The following is a 20,635-nucleotide window of genomic DNA, read 5'->3' as shown; positions in this document are numbered from 1 at the left end:
TATCCAGAAGAAAAAAGGAAAAAAGTAAAATTTGCAATAGAGCATGTGGGAAAGCAGGTCTAAAACCATATTTGAAATTAAATTGAAATGTATGTACAAAGTTCAGGCACATTGTAAAAATTAAAGCTGCTCCAGAGATACTTTCAGCATAAATCAGTTTCCTGCCAGATTTTCTTAAAAAAAAAAATAAAAAAACCAAAAGCAAAACAAACAGATGACTTTGGCATTTGAAACACTCATTTGCAAAGAGTTTCATGCAGACTAATAAATGAAGAGATTTTTTCATGGTGTGTATAATTAGTCCATTGAAACACACTAGACCACAAAATGAAAAAGCTTGGGTCATTAATAGTATTTTTAAATGTAAATGTTATTGTTCAGTTTTGGTGACTGATGCCTGTGGAGTCAACATTGCATTTCAAATAAATCTGTGAACACTTGTATCTACAAACTCTATTTTCAGTCTAGCTTTCTTCTATTACTGCATTAACTTGGTATTACTGTTGCTGTATGTAGATTTAAGCCAACTAAAACACGACAGAACAATCTAATTGAGAGGTCTTGTTTCACAGGAGAAGTATATTCAACAGTGTAACACCACTGAGCCACATCTGTCTCAGGTTGTGCCCTACTGAATCTCAACAGCACTTGTCACCTCTTGCTGAAGCTGTTTGTATCCACAGCCAAAAATTCAACATCCCTTTGGTCTAATTCTGCTGTGACAGAATAAGCTATTGCTCCATTTGTCCAGATGTGCTGTTTCAAGGCTGTGTTACCAGTGAGGGATGGCAAATGTGTTCTTTTGATTTTCTTTGCTAGTCTTGCAAAGCACAATAGTGCTGAACTAAATATCATAGAAAATCCACACAGGAGAAATGATGCAGTATAGCTGCCAGTTGTGTCCACAAGCCAGCCTGTAGGGAAAAAAAAATAATTTAGAGGTCCACCAGTATTCTCATGGATAATTTACAAATCCTGTTACCCAGTTATAAACTTTTGGAGTTATCACATATAAAAACGATCAAATAATACATATTTACATCACCATCACTATACTTTTACATCCTGGTGCAGAGAGGGATTTATTTCAGCAGGCAAATAATGTCTTTATAGCCTTTTATTTGGAGGTCAAATCCACAAGAAAAGGCAGAGCAGTCATCACCACACTACTAAATAAACATCTTCCAACTGCCTGGATTTAACTGGCAGTCTTTAGAAGGCTTAGAGAGCTCTAAGATCTTCATGCAGAAATATTTATTAAGCTGTGGCCAGGCTCATGCTTCACTCAAAACAATTCTATTTTGCAATAATTTTTGCTATGCAAAATTAAATTAAAAGCTTAATGAACAGTGATTAATTGGGAATTGATGTAAACATCAATTTACAAAATATGCAACATATATAGAGTTGGTTGTTTGAAAAAGATCTCAGAACTTCCACAGTATTAAAAACTGTGTCAAGTGCTTTCTAAAGAATAATAAGGGTACAGCTCTCATCCTTACTTCACTGTAATGGTACAAATGGCAAAAATGATGGTTAGATATTACAGGAATGAGTGTATGACCAAACAGGAGTGAAGCTGACTCACCCACCTGTTCAAAGCAATGTAGAGACTAAATACAAAGAGAAAACATAAAAGAAAGACAAACTTGGAATTAAACTCTCTTTAGAGAGATTTAGATTTTACAAAATCATGTAATTTCACAGTGGAATCTTTTACTCCTTCTACTTGCACAGTTTCTAAACTACGTGAAGTGGTGATGTAGCAGCTCTTAGAAGCCTATTTCATACTGGTTTGTTTTTTAAGTTTCATCTCATTCTATATGTAGAAATCATCCCACTGAGACCAGGATGGGAAATCTAAAGAGTTACGAATGTCCAGGTGTGTTATTCCTTTACCCAGAGGCTGCCTTCACATTCGCTGTACATTTGCTAACTTTCCTTCCCCTTTACATCAATAGGCAAATCTGAAGTACCGATAAGGTTGTGGGGAAGTCGTTTGGCAAAACTGACCTGCCACAGGTGGGCTCACTAGATATGGTATGGCATGGAGAAAATACACAACGCCCAGTGCTGATGATAACAAAGGAGTTCCCACTGCATCTGCTGTCACAACAGGGATCAGCGTTACATAGGCTCCATCAAAGTAGCCAAAGGTAAATGAGAAAGGCACAAGCAAGGGGAAGCTTTGGAGAACTGGCAGGAAAAGACAAGAGAGGCCATCCATTCCCACAGCAAAGAGGTAGCAAAAGTACCGATGTTTCTTCAGGCACCTGCAAATTTCAAAACAGAAAAGAAAAAGATTATCACTGAAACCAGCATTTCAGCTTCTACGCCCTGGCATGCAGTGCTTCAGTCTCTCTCTCTTTTCTATGGCTCAGATCAAGTCAATTGCCTTACACAAGCCTTCACTCAGCAGACAAGCCCAGGCTGGGAAAGTTGCCCACCTACAGCTGCAGAAACACCTGGCCAGCAGCAGCCTGGTGCCTGCTGTGTTCTTCAGGATGTTCCTAGTGACAGAGCCCTGCTGCCAGGATTTTGCAGACCCATGAAGCTTCAATGTTCCAAGCAGTATTTCATTAGGCTTTACATCCCAGCTCAGCAAGGTGCTCCCAGAATTATGCATAAAATATTGCAGTATAGCTCTCTTAGCTGCCACCTTTCTAGTCAGCCCTTAAATGCGAATTAGTGTGAATTAAGTGAGATGGCAATTCTCTCCCTTCCTGCTTCACAAAAACAATGATTTCTCCCACAAACTAAATAAGTGTAAAGAATGCATCCTTTAGAATCAAAATCCTTGCTAATTTGGCCAGTATCTACTGATGTTACAGATGCTGTACACTGATGTTCAGAGTGAGCTAAGTTCACAATGCATGGTGAGTTCTTATATACTGAAAAATGTATAACAATTTTCAGTCAGTCCTTCCTAGCATGTGCCTAACAATATTGGGCCAGACCCTGGACCCTCTTCCATAACTTCTGAGCCTCCCCAGCAGCACAAAAGAGATAGAAAAGCAGAGGAAACAGGGTGAAATCCCCTTGGAAATAGATATGGAGAATCACATGCAACATACCTCAGGGAAGGGGTTACATTTCCACTATCAAACATACAAACACATCATTTTTTCAGGAAAAAATTATATTAAACCAATTGAACAATCTCAGAAGAGACAAAAAGATTAAACAGCAAGCATTCCTGAAAGTTAGACTCTGTTGGCGGTTTTTAAATTACACATGCTAGAGAAAGGGTACATAATGTTAGCTTTTTTATGTATTATACCTTGCTTGTATCCAGCCTCCCATCAGCTAAAGCTTCCCCTTGATCAGCCAGAAGCCCTTACCTTCTGTCTGTGAGCCATCCAAAGGTGATATTACCAATGATGTCTACGACACCAAGTATGGACATGAGGAAGGCAGCCTGGTGATGACTCACTCCAACACTCAGAGCATAAGGCACTAGGTAGACAAAAAGAGGGCTGCAGCCATATGCCATAAATAAAATTGACACTGCCAGCACCATGAAGCCTGGCATCAGCAAAAAGTCATATTCCTTCCATGAACAGTAGCATAAACATTCACGAGGCCATAATTTGATTAAAGGTGAAGAGATGGACATTCGCTTTAAGTCTTGTTTCCCTGTTTCAGAGACATAATTCTGTTCAAGCAACTCAGGAGCAGCTTTACAATCCTCCTTAAGAGAAATAGGCCGCATCAAGGCACCACAGACACAGAGGTTTAGTACAAAACCTCCCAGGATGAGCAAAGCTCCTCGCCAGGAAAACTGCTCAATTAAGAGCTGGACCACAGGGGCCAGGATGAAGGTACCAATTCCACTTCCTGACATGGCTATTCCATACGCCAGCGCTTTCCTTTTGTTGAAGTATTTGCCCACCATCGCAATGGCTGGAGAATAACAAAGTGCAAATCCAAGTCCTAGAAAAGAAAGCAAAGTGCAGATGGCTTAATAGACATATGGAACATATTAAAGCAAACCACATAATGCATTTTCATTAGTACCAAAGAATAGAAAGCTTTTTCTGATTCTGCATCACGCAGGCCAGTCTGAGTTTGATGAGAAACTAGGATGATGTCTTTCTTCCACTGGCAGGGTCCCTGACTTGACAAACCTAACTGATGACCATTAATCCACAATAATAAGACTCAGACAGAAGTAATGGTCATAATAAGAACAAGGAGGATCACTAAACATGAGAGAACGGGTGTGCCAGCCTTTCATGCATACAAGATGAGGTCTTGCCCCAGGGTCTGCACCAATGCTGACACTGGACACGCTGTCCTGATGAGGCACCACTTTGTGTTTTGGTCTGTTGCAACCCTGAACATTAATTTTCAGGTCTCTGAAACACAGTACAAAGAGCCTGTCTCTGTTACTAATATTCTACAAAAAACCTCTCTTGGTCTGCTAAACAAACCCCTTGCAACAGATGCTTGGAGTCCTGACCATTTCAAATCCCCGCCTACAAGTAAAGAGGGGAGGAAAGCCTCAGAAAGCCAGATCCAGTTGAGTAAACAAATAAGATTCATCTCTTGGATGGAGAAAAAGATTGTGGTCTCTGCTGCAGAATCAGAGAGCAGGTTTTAATCATCAAGTGGTTGCCCTAACATTAAAATATGTATTTCTGAATCAGTAATAGAAATTAGTTCCTGACTAGGGTTTTGGAGCATGTTCTATATTGAGGGTGAAACAGTCCCCAGTGCCTTTGGCAGAACTTGCTGATAGAGGATAAAACAGTCCCCAGTGCTGTAACTGGCTTGCCACATCCTCCTCAAAGGCCACACTGTGTGAGGCAGGCACTAAACCTGCCAGGATGGAATAAGAGGATTAGAGGGACTCTTGGCGGCGGGTGCCCAGTCTGGCACCCCTCAGGAGGTGAGGGGACAAGCAGGGCACAGAGCTGGGCTTGGAGCTGTACAGGCAGCAGAGCCAGCAGAGCAGCCCTGAGCTAGACATCAACACTCAAGAGCTATGAAAATCATACTTTATTAGGCATATACACCATTTATTTTTCAGTGAGTTGGCAGGGGGAAAATGTCTCAAAAAAGCCAACAAATGTCCTGTGAAAAGTGGAAAGTTTAGGGCTGAAAACACTTTCATACCTCTTAGAAGGAACTCCGCTACTTATTGACACTCCCCAGTCTCACCTCTGCTTCACTCCTTGGTTTCAAGTCCTGTTGCTTTTATGGATTTAGACATTCACTTGTTGTGTTCCCATCTGCTCTCTGGGTTGGGGGCACCACATCTGGCCTTTACCAACAGTTCACCTCTCTGTTCATCAGCCCCCACAGGCTGAAAGTTCACTGCTTGTAATGAACTTGGCTCTTTACTACTCCATGTAAGTTGTAACTGCCTTTCCACCTCGGTATTCACAGCAGCCCCCACTAAAGAAGCCTCACAGGTATTAGCATGGTTTGTAGCACAGTCCCTCAAATTACAAGAAGCCTTTTTATTTGTTATGAACACATTTTGTCAAAGATTAACATTGTAATACAGGAGCAACAGGCACTAAAATAAGGATTTTTTTTTTTTTTGAAACAAATAAGCTGTTGGCAGCATGTGAACTGCACTAATTCCACCAACTGGTTACTAAACTCCAGGGGACCAAGTACAAGGTCTTATATCACCGTGGCTACCAGGTCAGTATTAATGAGGAAGGAATGTCAGTGTGACCACAGGCCCCTCTCAAGTTCCTCTGTGCACAACAAACACAGGCAGATAGGACAGAGCAAAGATTTGTTTTCACCATACCTGAGCAAAAATGGAGGAGCTGCTACAGCAAGACTACCAACCAGCAATTTTTTTTTGCTGTTCAACTGGAATGCAATGCAGACAAAAGTAAGGCATACAGCTGAGGTGCCTGGTATTCACCAAGAGCTCCTCTATTCTTACTTACATTTATGTTTTAGTTTAAACTTTTCTCCCAAACATGCAAATATATTAGGGCAATCTAGAACTTCTGCTATAACAAACTCCTCCCAAATCCCAGTCAAAATAGGGAAACCTTTTCATGTACACCAACTGCAACAGCAGTTCTTCCTCACCTCCCATAACTTCAGAACTTTATTGACAGTCCTCTCTCCCACAGAAGGTAAAGTTGCTTTTGCAGGGTGCTGCATTTGTGTGATATGAGATCAGTCAGTGCTGAAGCTCTTGCTGGCACAGCCTCTGGTCTACAATCATGGGAACAGGTCTGAGTATCTCTATTTGACCAGTGCAGTGTCAGTATGACATGGAGAAGAGATCACCCATTGTTTTTAGCATTCCTGTCTTGTGTTCTGGCAGCAACAAAGGGGCTGAATGCATCCTACCTGTGAGGACTCCTAATGATAAGTAGAGATGTTCCAGACTGGTGGCGAATGAGCTCAGAATTAGTCCAGCAGATGCAAGCAGCCCTCCTAGCATGATACCAACTTGGCAGGATACATGATTACTGATTAAACTCCCAAGCGGGGCTTCAAAGAAACAAATAAAGCTGGTAGTTAATGGCAGGTCCTCACACACAGTTCACTGCAACAGTTATAGTAAAAAGGAAGCAGGAGGAAGCAGGAGAAAATGGTGTTTGCAGCTACAGAGTGGTCTTCCAACATAATCCTTTCACAATGGCATGAGCACCAAATATAAAGAAAAAACCCTCTAAAAGTCAGGTTAAACCTGAAACTTGCAGTACCTTTCTCAGCAGCCACATCTGTAGATCAAAGTCATTATGGAACTCAGCTAATCTGCAGTGTCAGGAGGTCAAGACAGGTCACAGGAACAGCCCACACTGTTATGCTTACAACACTCAGACTTTTCCCCACCTGGAATTTGCACTTCAGCCCTCAGTAACTTTAGGTGTCCTTCCTCACAACTCCCTGGCCTTATGGGCTCTGGGTTAGACACAAACAGGAGAGGTCTCACATCTTTTGGACAATCTCCAGGGCTGCTACCCTTCTCCTGCACTTCTCCAACTCCAATGTCTCCCATATCACCCTGCCTCTACCATGGGATGCCATCACCTACCCTCTCCCCTTCTACTACCTGCAATGCCAGGGCAAGGATACCCCTATTTCTCTCTTTTCCCCAAAATATAACCTGGCTGAGTTATTGCAACTCAGGTGAGTTGTTGCATCTCATTCTTGCTGTGCCCCTCTGCCTTTCTAGCAATTCTTATGGATTAATCTCTTCTACAGGACCAGGGCATGGATTTTCACCAAGCTGTACAGCTTTAAAGAAAACCCATGAGAAATTCAATACAACTGCTGTGTTGATGCACATGATTTTTAATAATAGCAAATTTTCTTTTAAGAGAGAAGACTATTTGTGAATATACAGTTTTGATAAAAGGAGGATGGTTGTGACTTGATCTGGAGGCAAGATGTACATCCTGTGCTACATCTCAAATATATTCCAATCAAAAGGCAAAAGAAACAATTGCTCAGTTAATAGCTCTCAAACATGACCTGAACATGCTCCCAATAGACCTGAACAAAAGGACATTTCTGAAAAATTAGATTATTTCACAAAGCAAAGTTCTGCTTCTTTTTCTTCTTTCATGAAGGCACTCCCTTGCAGAACTGTGTTGGGGGAAGCAGCTTGGATACACCATACCCCAGAGATCCCACAGTATCACTCTTTCCCAGCTGACTCTGCCAACTTGTGAGCATGCTAAAAACAGATGGAGCCAATGCAAAAGTAGCCACATTACTCTTGAAAGGGTAATACACACCACAAAGCATCGTAGCACAGTCCACAATGGAGTGGATCCAAGCAGTTCTGGCATAATCCTGCCCAAAGTATGCCTGAAACTCCACAAAAAAAATGGAGATGCACCTAGGACAAAAAACATGAACATCAGTCAGTTAAACATGGAATATCTGCCTCATGGGAAACACTGTTCTCACTCTTCAGGTATAAAAAGTACCCACTTGAAGGTCCTCTCCAGCTCCTGGGAAAATCAAAATTGTGGTTGTGAACATTATAATATCACATGTTTCTTGCTGGGGTATCTGCTGCTAGAGTTTTTATGACTCAGTATTTTGAACTAAAAGGAAATTGAAATGCTAATTCTCCCCAGCAACTTATCACCCATATGATGATGTTGCTTCCCTGGCACACAAAGCCCTGGCTTCACAGTTGTTCACTGGCCTTGTTGCTCGCTGTCCCACACCCGCACAAACTGGGAGGGTAGGGTCAATGTAACACCTGCAGAGCAAACCCCACCTGCAGCTGTGTGCTCATGGATGGACAGCTGCAAAGTAACTCCTCTCAAACAAAGAATCAAAACACAGCAGGAGCCTGTGGACCTTCCAGCAGTTTAATAAAATGTTTGCAGGAGAGGTCCTTTCTCAACTTGACAAGTGTCACTGTTCAATATGTCCCTGCAGAGGAACAGATTAAAAGGTTGCATAATTTCATTCTCTTTTCTGGATCAACAAGAGATGCCTTTTCCCAAATCAGTGAATGACCACTTTCTTCAGCTTTTTTTCTTGCACATATTTCACTCTTCTATGTAGTCTAATGTGTGCCAGCCATTAGATTATTTCCTGTATGTAACACATTGCACACACAAACATGGAATTAAATCCTCTAGGAATTCTCTGCTATTATTATGGAATTGGTACATTTGTATGCATCAACTAACACTGGGTAAGTGTTTCTATCCCCTTCTGTGCTGTTGACTCCAAGATCCTAGATCCCTAAAGATTTAAGATCCCTAAATCTGGGAGCTTTATTTTAAAAGAAATAAGAACTTCAGGTAGGAAACCCTGTATTTCCACTATACTGACTGCCCAACAAGTTTTCCTCACTTACCAGGGTGCTTAACTCTCTGCTTAATATAGCTAAATTGTCCATGTTCACACACACCAGGCTCCTCTATCTGCAGTCGACATCAAGGTCACTGTGAAAGCAATCTCATCCCAGATTGCGTTATTTTTATGCGAGGCAGCAGTCTAGTTCTTGTTCTCTCCTGTTCTTTCTATTTTGAGAAAATATTTTCTGCATATTTTGGATACCAGAAGGGTGCAGAGAGGAGTCTCTTCTCTAGGGCTCGGACCTTCTCAGGTAGGACAGTGTCTGAAATGCTCACAGTGGGAGAAGGGGGTATTGACATGATTTTCACATTGACTCGGGAATCACGTAATTCACTGGGACTGGCAAAAATGAGCACGGCTGTGGGGTCAGAGGGACACAGTGAACCCAAAGAGACCCTACACGATTCCTCCCGCCCCAGCACACCACCACAGCCTGAAATAGCTCTACCTGCCCCTGGCCTTGATTCTGTAAGAAATCAGGGAGCGGGTGCTGAAAGCTAGAGCAGCTGTCAGAGGAGGGGAGACTAAAGCCAGAGGGCTCATAATCCCTTGGTCGCCCCAGCAGCCTTAGGGGTTTCAGGAGATAACAAACCCTCTTCCTATGGTGGAAAAGAAAAGAAAGCTAATGCCACAAAGAGGCCAGCAAGACAAGCAGCAGTGCCTTTACCTTGTTACGGCCCTAGTGCAGATGGTGACGAGGAAGCAGCCAGCGACAATCATCCATCCCCAGCCTCCGTCGGGAGGGCCGGCGTGCCGGGCCCGGCGGGATGAGGCCATGGCGGTGCCTGCGCTCCTCGCCTCAGGGACAGCGCCTGGCTGCGGCCCTCACGGCCGGCGCGGGCCCGGGCTGCTCGGCACATGGGGCTGCGGCCATCTGCGGAGAGAAACAGCCAGGGTCAGGACACACTGCACACGGTGTAACATGAATGGCTGAGCAGAAATCTTGCCTCAGCCATCCCTACTGCAGGAAAAGGCCACTCGGCACGTGGGGCTGCGGCCATCTGCGGAGAGAAACAGCCAGGGTCAGGACAGACTGCGCACGGTGTAACCCGAGCGGCTGGGCAGACACTGCCTCAGCCATCCCTACTGCAGAAAAGGGAGCGTTTCTTTCACATGCAGTTTATGAAAATTTGTTGGAACCAAGAGGACCATCAAGATTTGAGCCAGTGTCTGGTATCATGCTTTTCATGATAATTTGGGTGATTTGTCCAGCACTTGCGTCCTAGCACACAATACCCTCTTCCCCTGCATGTCACTGCAAACATGTGCAAGTCACTTCACTGCTGCCAGTCCTCATACACCTCTGGCAGGCTCCCCACTCATCCATCCCTGGCCTGAACAGTATTTTCAAATGCAATCACTAGTCAAACTAGCTACTGTTCCTTGTACACAGTTTAGTGTGAAAGTTTTGTTTGAGAGAATACAGTTTTCACCTTTGTATGGAAAGGGAATATGTACTCCACAATCAGAGCAGATCTGATGATAAAATGTCCTCTGTATTCTCACGAGCTAAACCCCAGATGAAAGCTCTAATCAGCAGGACACAGCAACTTAATTTTGTGAGCATGGACAGTTCACAGAAGGTTAGAGGTAGCCTGTTCCCCTCTCCTAACCACTTAAATCAAAACTGTGTCTGCATCCAGGCCATCAAATTGTCTCTAAATACACACTGGGTGCTGCAGGAGATCCACTGACACCCACTGGATGCACCCCTGGTGAGTAACTGAGTCATATGCTTTGCTGAGGGGACCAACAAAAAGCCCTCAGTCCTTTTGCATCAGTGACTGAATGGCAGGGCTCAGCCAAGGGACCTGAAGTGTCCCAATTTTCTCAGTGCAGGAACACACAGTGCTGGCTGTCAGTGCCACATTTCAGCCCGTGTTTCTGCCATCACCAGCAAGCCCTTAGCCTCTGGATGGATCAAAGACTTGTAAGACATAAGCAGAATATCTGGGATGCCTTTCAGTTTTGCTTGAAGAGAAAGCTCAAATATCTTCCATCTCACCTTGATACAACAGATGCTGAGAATGCAAAATTCCCACTGACAAGAACCACAGGCTTCTCAGAAGGTGTTACCTGTTAAGGCAGATCAGAGGGATACAGAGCCACTTAAAATGGCAACTCAAGAAAGCAGCTACATGGCTAAAGTGTGCATCCTCAGTCCTTGAAGCTGCTCAGACAGGTGATGCTCAAGGCTTGACCCTGCAAAGACCAGAGCTTCCTGACCCAAAACAGCAAGACACTCTAGAACTAGCCCTAAACATCATCAGATCTGAACCTCTGAGAAGTGTCCCTCAGCGACCTCCTTGAGATATCCAGCTCAAAAACAAAACCAGAATTATTTTAAGAAAACATATACACACTGCCAAACTCAAAGGTGAGCAAAGTAGGAGAAAACAGGTATGACAAACAAAAACCACAACATGTTGAAAGCTTAGTAATATAGTTAGGTGGAGTTTGCATAAGCGCATGGTCCATCACAGGAGGATCCTGGGCACTTCTGCAGAGTCTTTGCAGGGAGAAGCTCCTTATTTTGGGTCTGAGCAGTATCTTTCATTGCCCGTTCTACAGGAATGAAGGGGGTTTTTATGGGGTTGTTTTTTTTTCTCTTTAGTGGTTTTTTTTTGTTTGTTTGTTTGGTTGGTTGGTTTGGTTTTCTTTTTCAAGTTTTGATTATTTAGGGTGGAAGAGGAACTTCCAGGAATGGCAGAATGGATAACAATAACCCTTCAATAAGAAGAAATATATACAAAAAATGTTCAGATCTGCACATACAGAGCCCTAACTAATTTTAATGCACAAACAGCAGTAGCTGGGTGGCATGGCCTCAGCCCAGATCTCTGGCCCCACTTCCCAGGCAAGCCTCAGCTCAGGGTTGAGTTCACATTTTTAGCTGTACATTAACGTACTTGGGAAGAATTTGATGGCATATCAGGCTAAGTAAACATAGATTAGGTGTTTGGTTACATGGTTACTAGCTGTTATTTTCCCAGAACCCTGCCAGCAAACATTTAATGAGATTACAAGCAACTGAAAACAACCATATTATTAAAAATGCCTGGCCAACATGAAAAGGCCACCTAGCCTCCCTATAGCAGATTAGTGCAGACCTCATCTCCTTGATTCCCCACTTGCTTCAAGGAGTGCTGTGCCTTTCACAGCCACTGAACTAATAGGCAAGTTAAATTATTACCTTTCTTGTTGCTGCACATGTCTAAAAGCACTTATTATGTCAACCTGACAATTTCATTCGGAGGGTAGGAAACTTCATTTTCTTACACTCCAGTGCTGTTTTCCAATTATCTGTATGGTGGATAGTACAGGTTGTGGACTCTGTAAATGAAGTTGAACAGCGAGAAAGCACACTTTATCTGAGCAATCATATCCTCCTCCTTCCCAAAAGCCAGTTTGCTCTCATGTTGCATCTTTTTCTCAACTTTTCTGGTACAGGATAAGACTATTTTTGAATATTTGCTCCACTGTAAGGCCTGGCAGCATTGGCTGCTATTATATCTCAGAGGTACATGAAAGTTCCTGCTGCTTGAGACAGCTGAAGGAAAGCAGGGTTAAAATATAATCTCATGAAACAGCTCTATACTTTGCTAGGTAATTTTCACCCAAGCACTAAGTAAATGTGCTTTGCTGTGAGTTCAAAGAAGATGCAAGTGGGGTGAAGATGGTACAAATTCTGCTGATCCTTAGAAAGCCTTAGTTACCCAATGTGCCCTGGCAGCTCACTAAACAGTGACTCTGTTCCCCCAAGAAAAAACATTAGGTTTGATTTGGCAGGATATATCAGTTGCTTCAGCAGCCAGAAAGAAGCCTAGAAAGAAAGCAAATGCTCCTGAGAGCACCTCTCTTACCCAGTCACTCAGCAAGCAGAAAGGAGGGGGTGAGTTTACTAAAAAGGCACTGCCATAACCTTGCACCTCATCACAAGGTCCCTTTTGCCAGGAAAAGGAGCACAAAAATCCACGGCAGCTTAGCAACCAGCCAGCACAGCGAGAGGAGCCCCTGACCTTTCAAACAGCTCACAGGCAGCAAGAGCTCACTGCTCCCTGTGCCCACCTCTCCTGCCACCCTAAAGGTTTCATTCTTTGTAATTCGATCAATAATGATAGCACAACAACGTGAAAATGCAAAGTATTTGTATGACAAAGGACAGAGGAACAGCAGGTACAGTCACTGTGGCCTGCCTGGGGACCTGGGCTGGGTTTTTCCTACCTTGTTCACCTGCTCCATTTACAGTGCTGGCAACTCCCTCATCTCAAGAAATGCCACCTCCAGTGCTTTTTGAAAATGCTCCATTTGCAGAGGGATTCAGCTTCAGCCAGAGGAACAGGCATAGGGTGAGATTTGTATCACAGCTGCCCCACAGCAGGAACACAGATCCCAGACCAGAGTGGGGTCCCACTCCACTACTTTTTTATTCTGCACCCTCTCCTGATTATACAAAATCAAAACGGTTCTGTGTGTTTAGATGCCTTGCAATTTCTTTCAGGACTGCATGGAAGGATTCTGTGCAGTTTATCCTGAGGGAGCTGCCCCAAATATGTATTACCAGCATAAGTAAGCACAGAATCCAACACTTACTTTTACCTGTTCCATAATGCAGAGATGTACATGTCAGAAAAATGAGAAAGAGACTTATCTATAATTTTCTTTCTGGACCAGTGTGAGATAGTTGAACTGTATGTGCCATTTGCTGCCTTTACTATGAAGATGGGGTGGGAGAGGCCTGAGAAGCCTGTGACAGTCTCTGTGCCCAGAATGCCAGGACACGCTTCCAGAACAGGTTCATGCACACCAATGAATTTAAACTGCACTTCTGTGGTGAACAACACACACAGCTTTCAAAGTCACTCTAAGAACATCTGTGCAGATGAATTCTATGAACAAGTATAAAGCAGTTTAAGCATAGCTGGAGTAGATTCATTAATGCGTGAAAGGTAACAGAATTGCATATATTTACTATTTAACCTACACACCTAATTGTAGGGCAGTTTACTACCTTCTTGTATTTACTATTCACATAGCTCTAGACCAGATCTTCTGTCTTTCTTGTTCTTCAGATTGCACCAAATATTATTTCTAGGCACTTCCTACATTCATGTTGACCTCTTGTTTTAACACTCTCCTGCTTTCTTTTTTCTTTGACTGCTGCATCTTCAATGAAATGAAAAATAAACAAACTAAAGAACTGTGAATAAAGGAAAAAACAAAAAGGGTGTGGTATGAGTATCAAAGACAGAAGAGAGAAGAAGGAAAAAGCTACCTAACAATAATATGTATGTTCTGTGGGACAGTGGAGCAGAAGATTAAATATTTTACAGCTTTTGAAAGAGTTTATTTCTTTTGCAGGTCTTGAAGGATCAAGGATGACCGCATCTGACCACCGACCAGAGTCCTTCCCAGAAGTTTGCTACCTTAACTTACACAGTAGAGTACATTTAAATGGGACATGGTATTGGATATGAGCACAGAAGATGCAGACAGCTGCAAACCCTCCATTGACAGGTCTAGTTAGGAGAAAAGGAAGTACTCTTTTTTGGTTTTTTTCCTGTTTGGAAAAAACAAGACACTTTCCCAGCCTTTTATGCTTCCCCATATTTCCACACTAGCAATTGCATATCATGGTAGGCACTACAGCCAGAATTCTGGCAGGCGGCTAAATCCTAAATTGTTCTTAACTACATGGAAAATAAAGACTTCAATGCTGTACAGCTCTTGGGATGCAAACACTATTTCTAATCTAATCTATTTTCTCAAGTCAACAGCTGTCCCATTCTGTACCCTAAGTTAGCTATTTAACTCAAAAAGAACAGCTTGTTTTGATTTCAGCAGAGTCAATTTATCAAGAATTATAAGATTATGACTTTGATTTGTTTAAAAACAACCCAAGAGGTTCTCTGTAACCCTATGGTCCTAAATAAAAATAACTCCATTGAGCACCATAAGGCTGTCACTCTATATTGTCAGCTTTTCTCTGTTTGTATTTGTGTCTGTCCATTCTCTAGACAAAAACCAAGTTTATGTTTTTCTGAAAAGAATGGCTGATGAATCCATGGAAATATGCCTTGTGTGAGTAAGTGATCTTGTAGATTGTGCATGTCTTTACAAGCAGGGTACATATTCTGCTTCTCTGACCTCCATAAAACCAATATCATTCCAGCACTGTTACAAATGGTTAAAAAAAGAACTGCTAACCTGAAAGTTCATTTAGGGCATTGTGCCAGAATGAAAGTAAACAAATAAATATCTAAAAAAATCCCAAAACAAAACTAAAATCCAACCTGACTTTTAATTGTTGCTGTAACACTAAGACAAGAAGCACATTAAGACAGACTCTAGTAAGTGCTTCATACTTTTTCCAGTTTTTTGTCCATATTATTCCTGAATAAATCTGGATGGTTTATTTTGAAAATGTGTAACCACTTTTATACATTTAAGGAGGGATTTCCCTATGATACCAAATAAAAGCAACATTAATAATCTATTTTTTTGCAGTAGTACTTTGAGGCTTCTGATCATAGAGCAGTGTCACAGCGCTGGGCATCATACAAACATCTGATAAAACTTGCCCTCCATCCAAAATGCATCCAGATAGAGAAGATGAAATGTGTTAGAGCCCAGCTTATTAACTCCCATCACTACGCTGAACAGCAAATGTTCTTTGCTTGCTTCAGTTAATGCATTTGAGGGAGGTGGTTGCTGGAGACAGACAGAACAGGAAAAGCAGTCTGGAAAGCAAAGGGATGCTAAGCAGCTGGTAGAGAATGGAGGTGCCAGAGAGGGGCACAGGTAAGCGGGGTGACACAAAGGAAGGGCAAGAGTTTAGAAGACTCTCATTTACCCAAAAAGTAAAAATACTAAGAGCTGAAACATGAAAAAGATGGCAAAAGGAAGGGTTGTAGAGCAGCACAATGTTCTTTAGCTGCTCCTGTACCAAGCAGTCACTGGGAAAGGAAGGGCCATGCTTGCCTCCCACAGCAATCACTTTGCCACACTGGCTCCTTAATTTGTCAAAGCTGCCAGAAATTGCTAAATCAAATGGTGCAGCTGGAGCCACAGCAGGAGTAGTTACTGTCAGTAATGAGAAATGCAAGGTGAACATCTCTTGTCTCTTAAAACCATTGTGTCGAGCTTACAGAAAACCAACAGCCTGACAGAAAAGGTCTACAGAAAAAGGTTAAGCAAATGATAATGGAACCCTCTTGACTCTTTTACATAGCTCCTGGCTAGGTTAGTCCTTAAATAATGCAGTTTAACTACAGAGGGTAAAAAACACAAAGGAATATTTTTGTAGGAAAACACCTTTGCAGAGAAAGCTTGACTTCAACTTAACTCCACCTGAAAATGTGCATTTTTGATTGACACTCTTAAGGGTTTTAAACAGGCATTTCATTCCTCACTGTGATTTAAAGAATAGAGAGCCAGACAATTTTCCTTCAGTACATGTCTGTTACTGAAATCTGAGCTGAGACTGTCAGTGAGCACACCCTTAGCAAGGCTGTGGTCACACATGTTCCATCTTATGATGTCAACATATTTATGTGTCAGAAATCTCTGATGTTTGCTATTTTTCTAATATCTCTCAATTTATCAATATTCCTACATTTTCCTATTAGAAAATGTAGGAACAGATGGTTTTTGGAATGTTTTTTTTATTTACTTATAATTACACTACATTTATCTGTTGATTTTGAGTTTTATAATATATCATTAACGATGATTAAACATTTCTTCAAACACTTCTCATTCACTTTTAAGCTTAAAAGTGAATGTGATAGTACAATAATTTTTCTCAGTCATTCCTCTTTGTTCAAGGATCTCTGCACTTCTCTGGATCAGGAGCTTATTAGTGTTCTCTTACATCTTAAAGAGTTCAGAGCCCAAGTGGCATGGTTGGGTTTTTAACAATTCACACAAAAAAATATTTTTCACAGTTAATTTTCAAGATGTGAATCCTACACAAGTGCTTTCTAAAAGGAAAGGAGATGATTGTTTTAGAAAACAAATTCTGTACCTACAGAACAAGTTATCCAGAAGGTTTTCTCTATTTATCTGATGGTTTAGGGCTGCTGATAGCGTCAATTCATCATCATCTTCAATGTGCAATATTTGCCAAAGCTAATCAGGCATGGAAAGGCAAGGCAGGTTATTTCCTTTGGTTCACACAAGCTTATGTTCTGAAACAAAGCTATTAGGATCCTTGATGCCATGCCTGCTCTTCTAATGGATAATATGCACCATATGATAGCAAACTGTCACTGTGACTATCATTTGTCTTAAGGGGTTTTTAGCTGTAATCTTAAACTCTGTAAAATGTCAGATAGCCCTATCATGTTGGAGCCACAAATTATTTTTCCTTTAATAATGTTAATATATAATCATTGTATATTGTAAATGTGCATTAAGATAATCCCCAGCAGGAATGGTAGAAATATCTCTAAATACTGGACAGACAACTGTTCAAGACAAAAAAACAGGATGTCTGTCACTTCCTGAAACAGACTTTCAAAAGCAACTGCTGATGAATGTGGCTTTAGAGTGTTAGGGATTTCTGAGAAGTCATTGCAGAAATCACATTTGCCTTATTTAAAAAGCATCATATATTATAATCCATCCATATGTACATTCCAATGAACACATCTCTGCACAAATAGGCTCATGTGTGTGTCCCTGCACAAACCCTTCAGAAAGTAACAAAAAGGGAAGCTACTAAGTTGGGAAGGAAACACTAAATACTGAAATGAAAGACAAGGAAACAGACAGAAGTCAAGAGGAAGAACTTTTAGCATGCCATACAAAATATACCTCTGACCAGAAAGAATGCTTTTGACAGCATGCACACAGTGAAATATGCATCTACTCACAAGCAGCTGTTTTTGTGAAATCACATGCAGGAAGTTAACAAACAACCAAAGTGTCTTGGGCAGATCAGCACATTCTTCATGCTCAGTCTTCCATTCAGCCTCACTGAGCCATCCATGTTTCAACTAGATCCTTGCTTAATACTGTATTTTAGTTTCTAGGAAAACTGTAAAGCCTTGAGAGGAGTGCCCCAGGTTCCCTTTGCCGAGTGAGTACTGGTGCAGCTGCTTGATTACATCATTTTCAGAAATGATCAGCAGGAACTTTCCATGATACTTAAGGGTGTGCTCCTGCTGCTCAGCATTGCAGCCCAGAAATACAATTTCTCAATTTTATGTTAAAGAACATTTCTCTTCACAGAATGTTTTCACTTTGGTAAGTGAAACACAGAAAAAAAAAATCACCCTGTTATACTTTAAGTATGTTTTACCATTAGTCTCTATTTTAATTTCTATTTTAATTTTTTTATAAGTCAGTCTCCATTTTCATTTTCTCAGATGTTCCCATACATTTCCTTAGGTTGCATCCTCTCAGCTCCACATACAGAACTGTCAGCAAGCAGAATGTTACAGTAAGTGTTCAAACAAGCCTGTGATGGAGATGTGATTGAAAAGAATGTTTGAAAAATATCTGACCAAAAGAAGCACGAGATTATCTTAACTCATAAAAAGCATGAGATCAAGGGCTTTGCACCAGGGGACCCAAGGGTGCCTCTGGCAGGAAAACAAACCTGTAAATAGTGAGGGCAGACATTTTATAGAAGAGAAGTTTGAGTTACTCTAGCAGTTAATGAGACAGTATGTAGAAAAACAGGAAACCACTTTCCCCAGATTGTATCACATTTGTCTTTTCTCTTCACCCTCTAGACTTTTATAGCCAGATAGCTATAAAAGAAGGAGGAAAAGAGCCAATCTGGAGGAGCAAGACATCAGGGAGTCATCTTGTTAAATGTTAGAAAGTAATGATAAGAGAGCCTATAAAAGGTGAAATTTTAAAGTACTTGAAAAGGGAAAGAAAGAGGCTGATGCTATCTAAGACAAATAACCTAGAAATTTATGTAAGAACTGGTTATAAAAGCATTGGTAAAAATTCACTGTTTCTTCTTCCTATTAAACCCAATCCTAATTACAGCAATATTTACAACCCCAGAACCAGCACAGCCTGCCAAATCTCCCATAAAACACCCAAAGGCTCTTATGAGCAACCTCTCAAATGGAAACACTTCAGAATCAAACCCTGCAGCCTCTGCTTTTTCATCTGATCCTACAGACCAACTTGCTGGCCATTTATCATAGCTCCTGAACCACTGAATTGGAAAGTTTATAAAAACAAAAACCTGGCTAAAAAATTCAGTAATAGACTGTAGAACTAAGTACAGGTTTTCAACCTGGTACCATGTTCTAGGATGTACTCTATACAAGTTATAAGAATGTTTAAAAAAACCCAAACAAAGTAGTCCTGGCTTTTCACTCTCAGCTTTGTTATTCACATTACTGGTCAAGGAGCCATGCTGAAGAAATGCATTTCCTGCCTGTTTCGACTGGACAGCCACATGAGTTTCATTTGGTCAAAGTCTCACTACATGTCAGCTTGGGAACAAAAAAACAAGATTTAACAGGACAACCCAACAGTTATCTTCTTATCCTGTTATTCCAGCCAACCTTGTAATTGTCTCTTACCTAGATCTCGTTATCAATAATCCTTTTAGTGGGATCAGTTTCACTTTAAAATGCTTATTACATGGATGAAAAAGGAGCAAAAATAACTCAAGAATTATCAGAAAGCAAAAATCATTTCTAAAACTAATGTTCATATATTGATACACAGAGGATGATATTCCTTAAAATCTTCTCACTGTGAAGGTAATTTTTTTCTCTAAAAATGAACAGGTTGTAGTGATTTTTTCAAGAACTTGTTCTATTTACAATGGAAATTCACCCCCTATAGGGAATAAACTATAACTATCAAGATAGTGTTATTTAAATTGCATCTTCTGAATTACCTGAAAGAGTAACTTGAAGCATCCCAAAGAAGAGTTGTTACAAGGAATTGTTGTTTTACTCATAAATTCACTGGCACCATAATAACAAATAGATAATCTTTATCTCACACTAAAACTGACAAACAAAAATTAAGGTCCAATGAAATTATTATCTTTTGTTTTAGTGATGAGATCTCTCATTGAGTTAAGTTTCCATTTCCAGTTAAGTACCACTGGTGTATCTTGGTACCCTGAAAAATATTGGGAAGATGTTGGCAGCAACACGTGCCTATGAACCTACCTAAAAAAGCTCTGTTGCATGCTCCAAATCATTCATCATTAGATAGTTTTTCTTCTTGAGTGGGCATTTTATGTTAGGGCAGATTGAATTTAATAAAATTTAAATTGCTACAAAGTTCGAAATTCACCTGAAGCAAAAACAGAATCCCAACAAACTTTTAATGAGTCCACAAGCATCAGCAGATTTCCTTTCCCACCTCCACTGCCACCCTAAAACACACTCCACTGGTTTCACACACTGTCCTGTCTGTCACCACCTTCACATCCTCTGTTTTATTCCCCAGACAGATTTTAGTTGGTTCACTGGCGCCTTTCCTGTCAGGAGGCATTGATACACTGACAACAGCATTTACATGCTTACTATATTCTCTAGAAACAATAAAAATGCGGGATTCTTTTATTTTCTAGGAGTTGCTTTGTGTACCAAGTTTTCACAACTGTCACCCAAGATTTACTTTCTCATTTAAGGTAAAAGTAAAAATTGCCTTCTAAAGGAGTAGTCTGCAAAGTGCCTCTGCTGATACACCCAAGGTGCCCATGCCAGACCTCTCATCTGAAACAGTTTGTTAACCCATGCTTTCTGGCAAACAGACAAAGCTTGCAAACTGACAAGTGTCATTTTACCATCAGTCACATGTGGGCTGATTTTATGTAGCTTGCACCACAAAC

At 41.2% G+C, this 20,635-nt stretch overlaps 1 protein-coding gene across 5 annotated transcripts in view; it reads right to left on the bottom strand.

Annotated features, from left to right (window-relative positions):
- Positions 1-305: 305 nt before the first annotated feature.
- SLC16A12 (solute carrier family 16 member 12) overlaps positions 306-20,635 on the bottom strand; it is a 28,280-nt gene continuing 7,950 nt past the window's right edge. For 3 of the 5 annotated variants that reach the window (XM_064716678.1, XM_064716679.1, XM_064716677.1), the window contains exons 2-7: positions 9,479-9,685; positions 7,725-7,828; positions 6,328-6,471; positions 3,342-3,933; positions 2,014-2,273; positions 306-914 (exon numbers count right to left, since the gene is read on the bottom strand). In XM_064716678.1, coding sequence (XP_064572748.1) covers positions 652-914; positions 2,014-2,273; positions 3,342-3,933; positions 6,328-6,471; positions 7,725-7,828; positions 9,479-9,588 — 1,473 coding nt within the window. In that variant the 5' untranslated portion in view covers positions 9,589-9,685 and the 3' untranslated portion in view covers positions 306-651. Of the gene's footprint in view, positions 915-2,013; positions 2,274-3,341; positions 3,934-6,327; positions 6,472-7,724; positions 7,829-9,478; positions 9,686-10,816; positions 10,828-20,635 lie in introns of those variants that run through there. The other 2 variants (XM_064716680.1, XM_064716681.1) reach the window with 2 other exon arrangements.

The sequence above is a fragment of the Zonotrichia leucophrys genome, chromosome 6, assembly GCF_028769735.1.
Source record: "Zonotrichia leucophrys gambelii isolate GWCS_2022_RI chromosome 6, RI_Zleu_2.0, whole genome shotgun sequence".
Lineage (NCBI taxonomy): Eukaryota > Metazoa > Chordata > Aves > Passeriformes > Passerellidae > Zonotrichia > Zonotrichia leucophrys.
The sequence above is the reverse complement of the archived record's forward strand: the minus strand, read 5'-3'. Positions and strand labels throughout refer to the sequence as shown.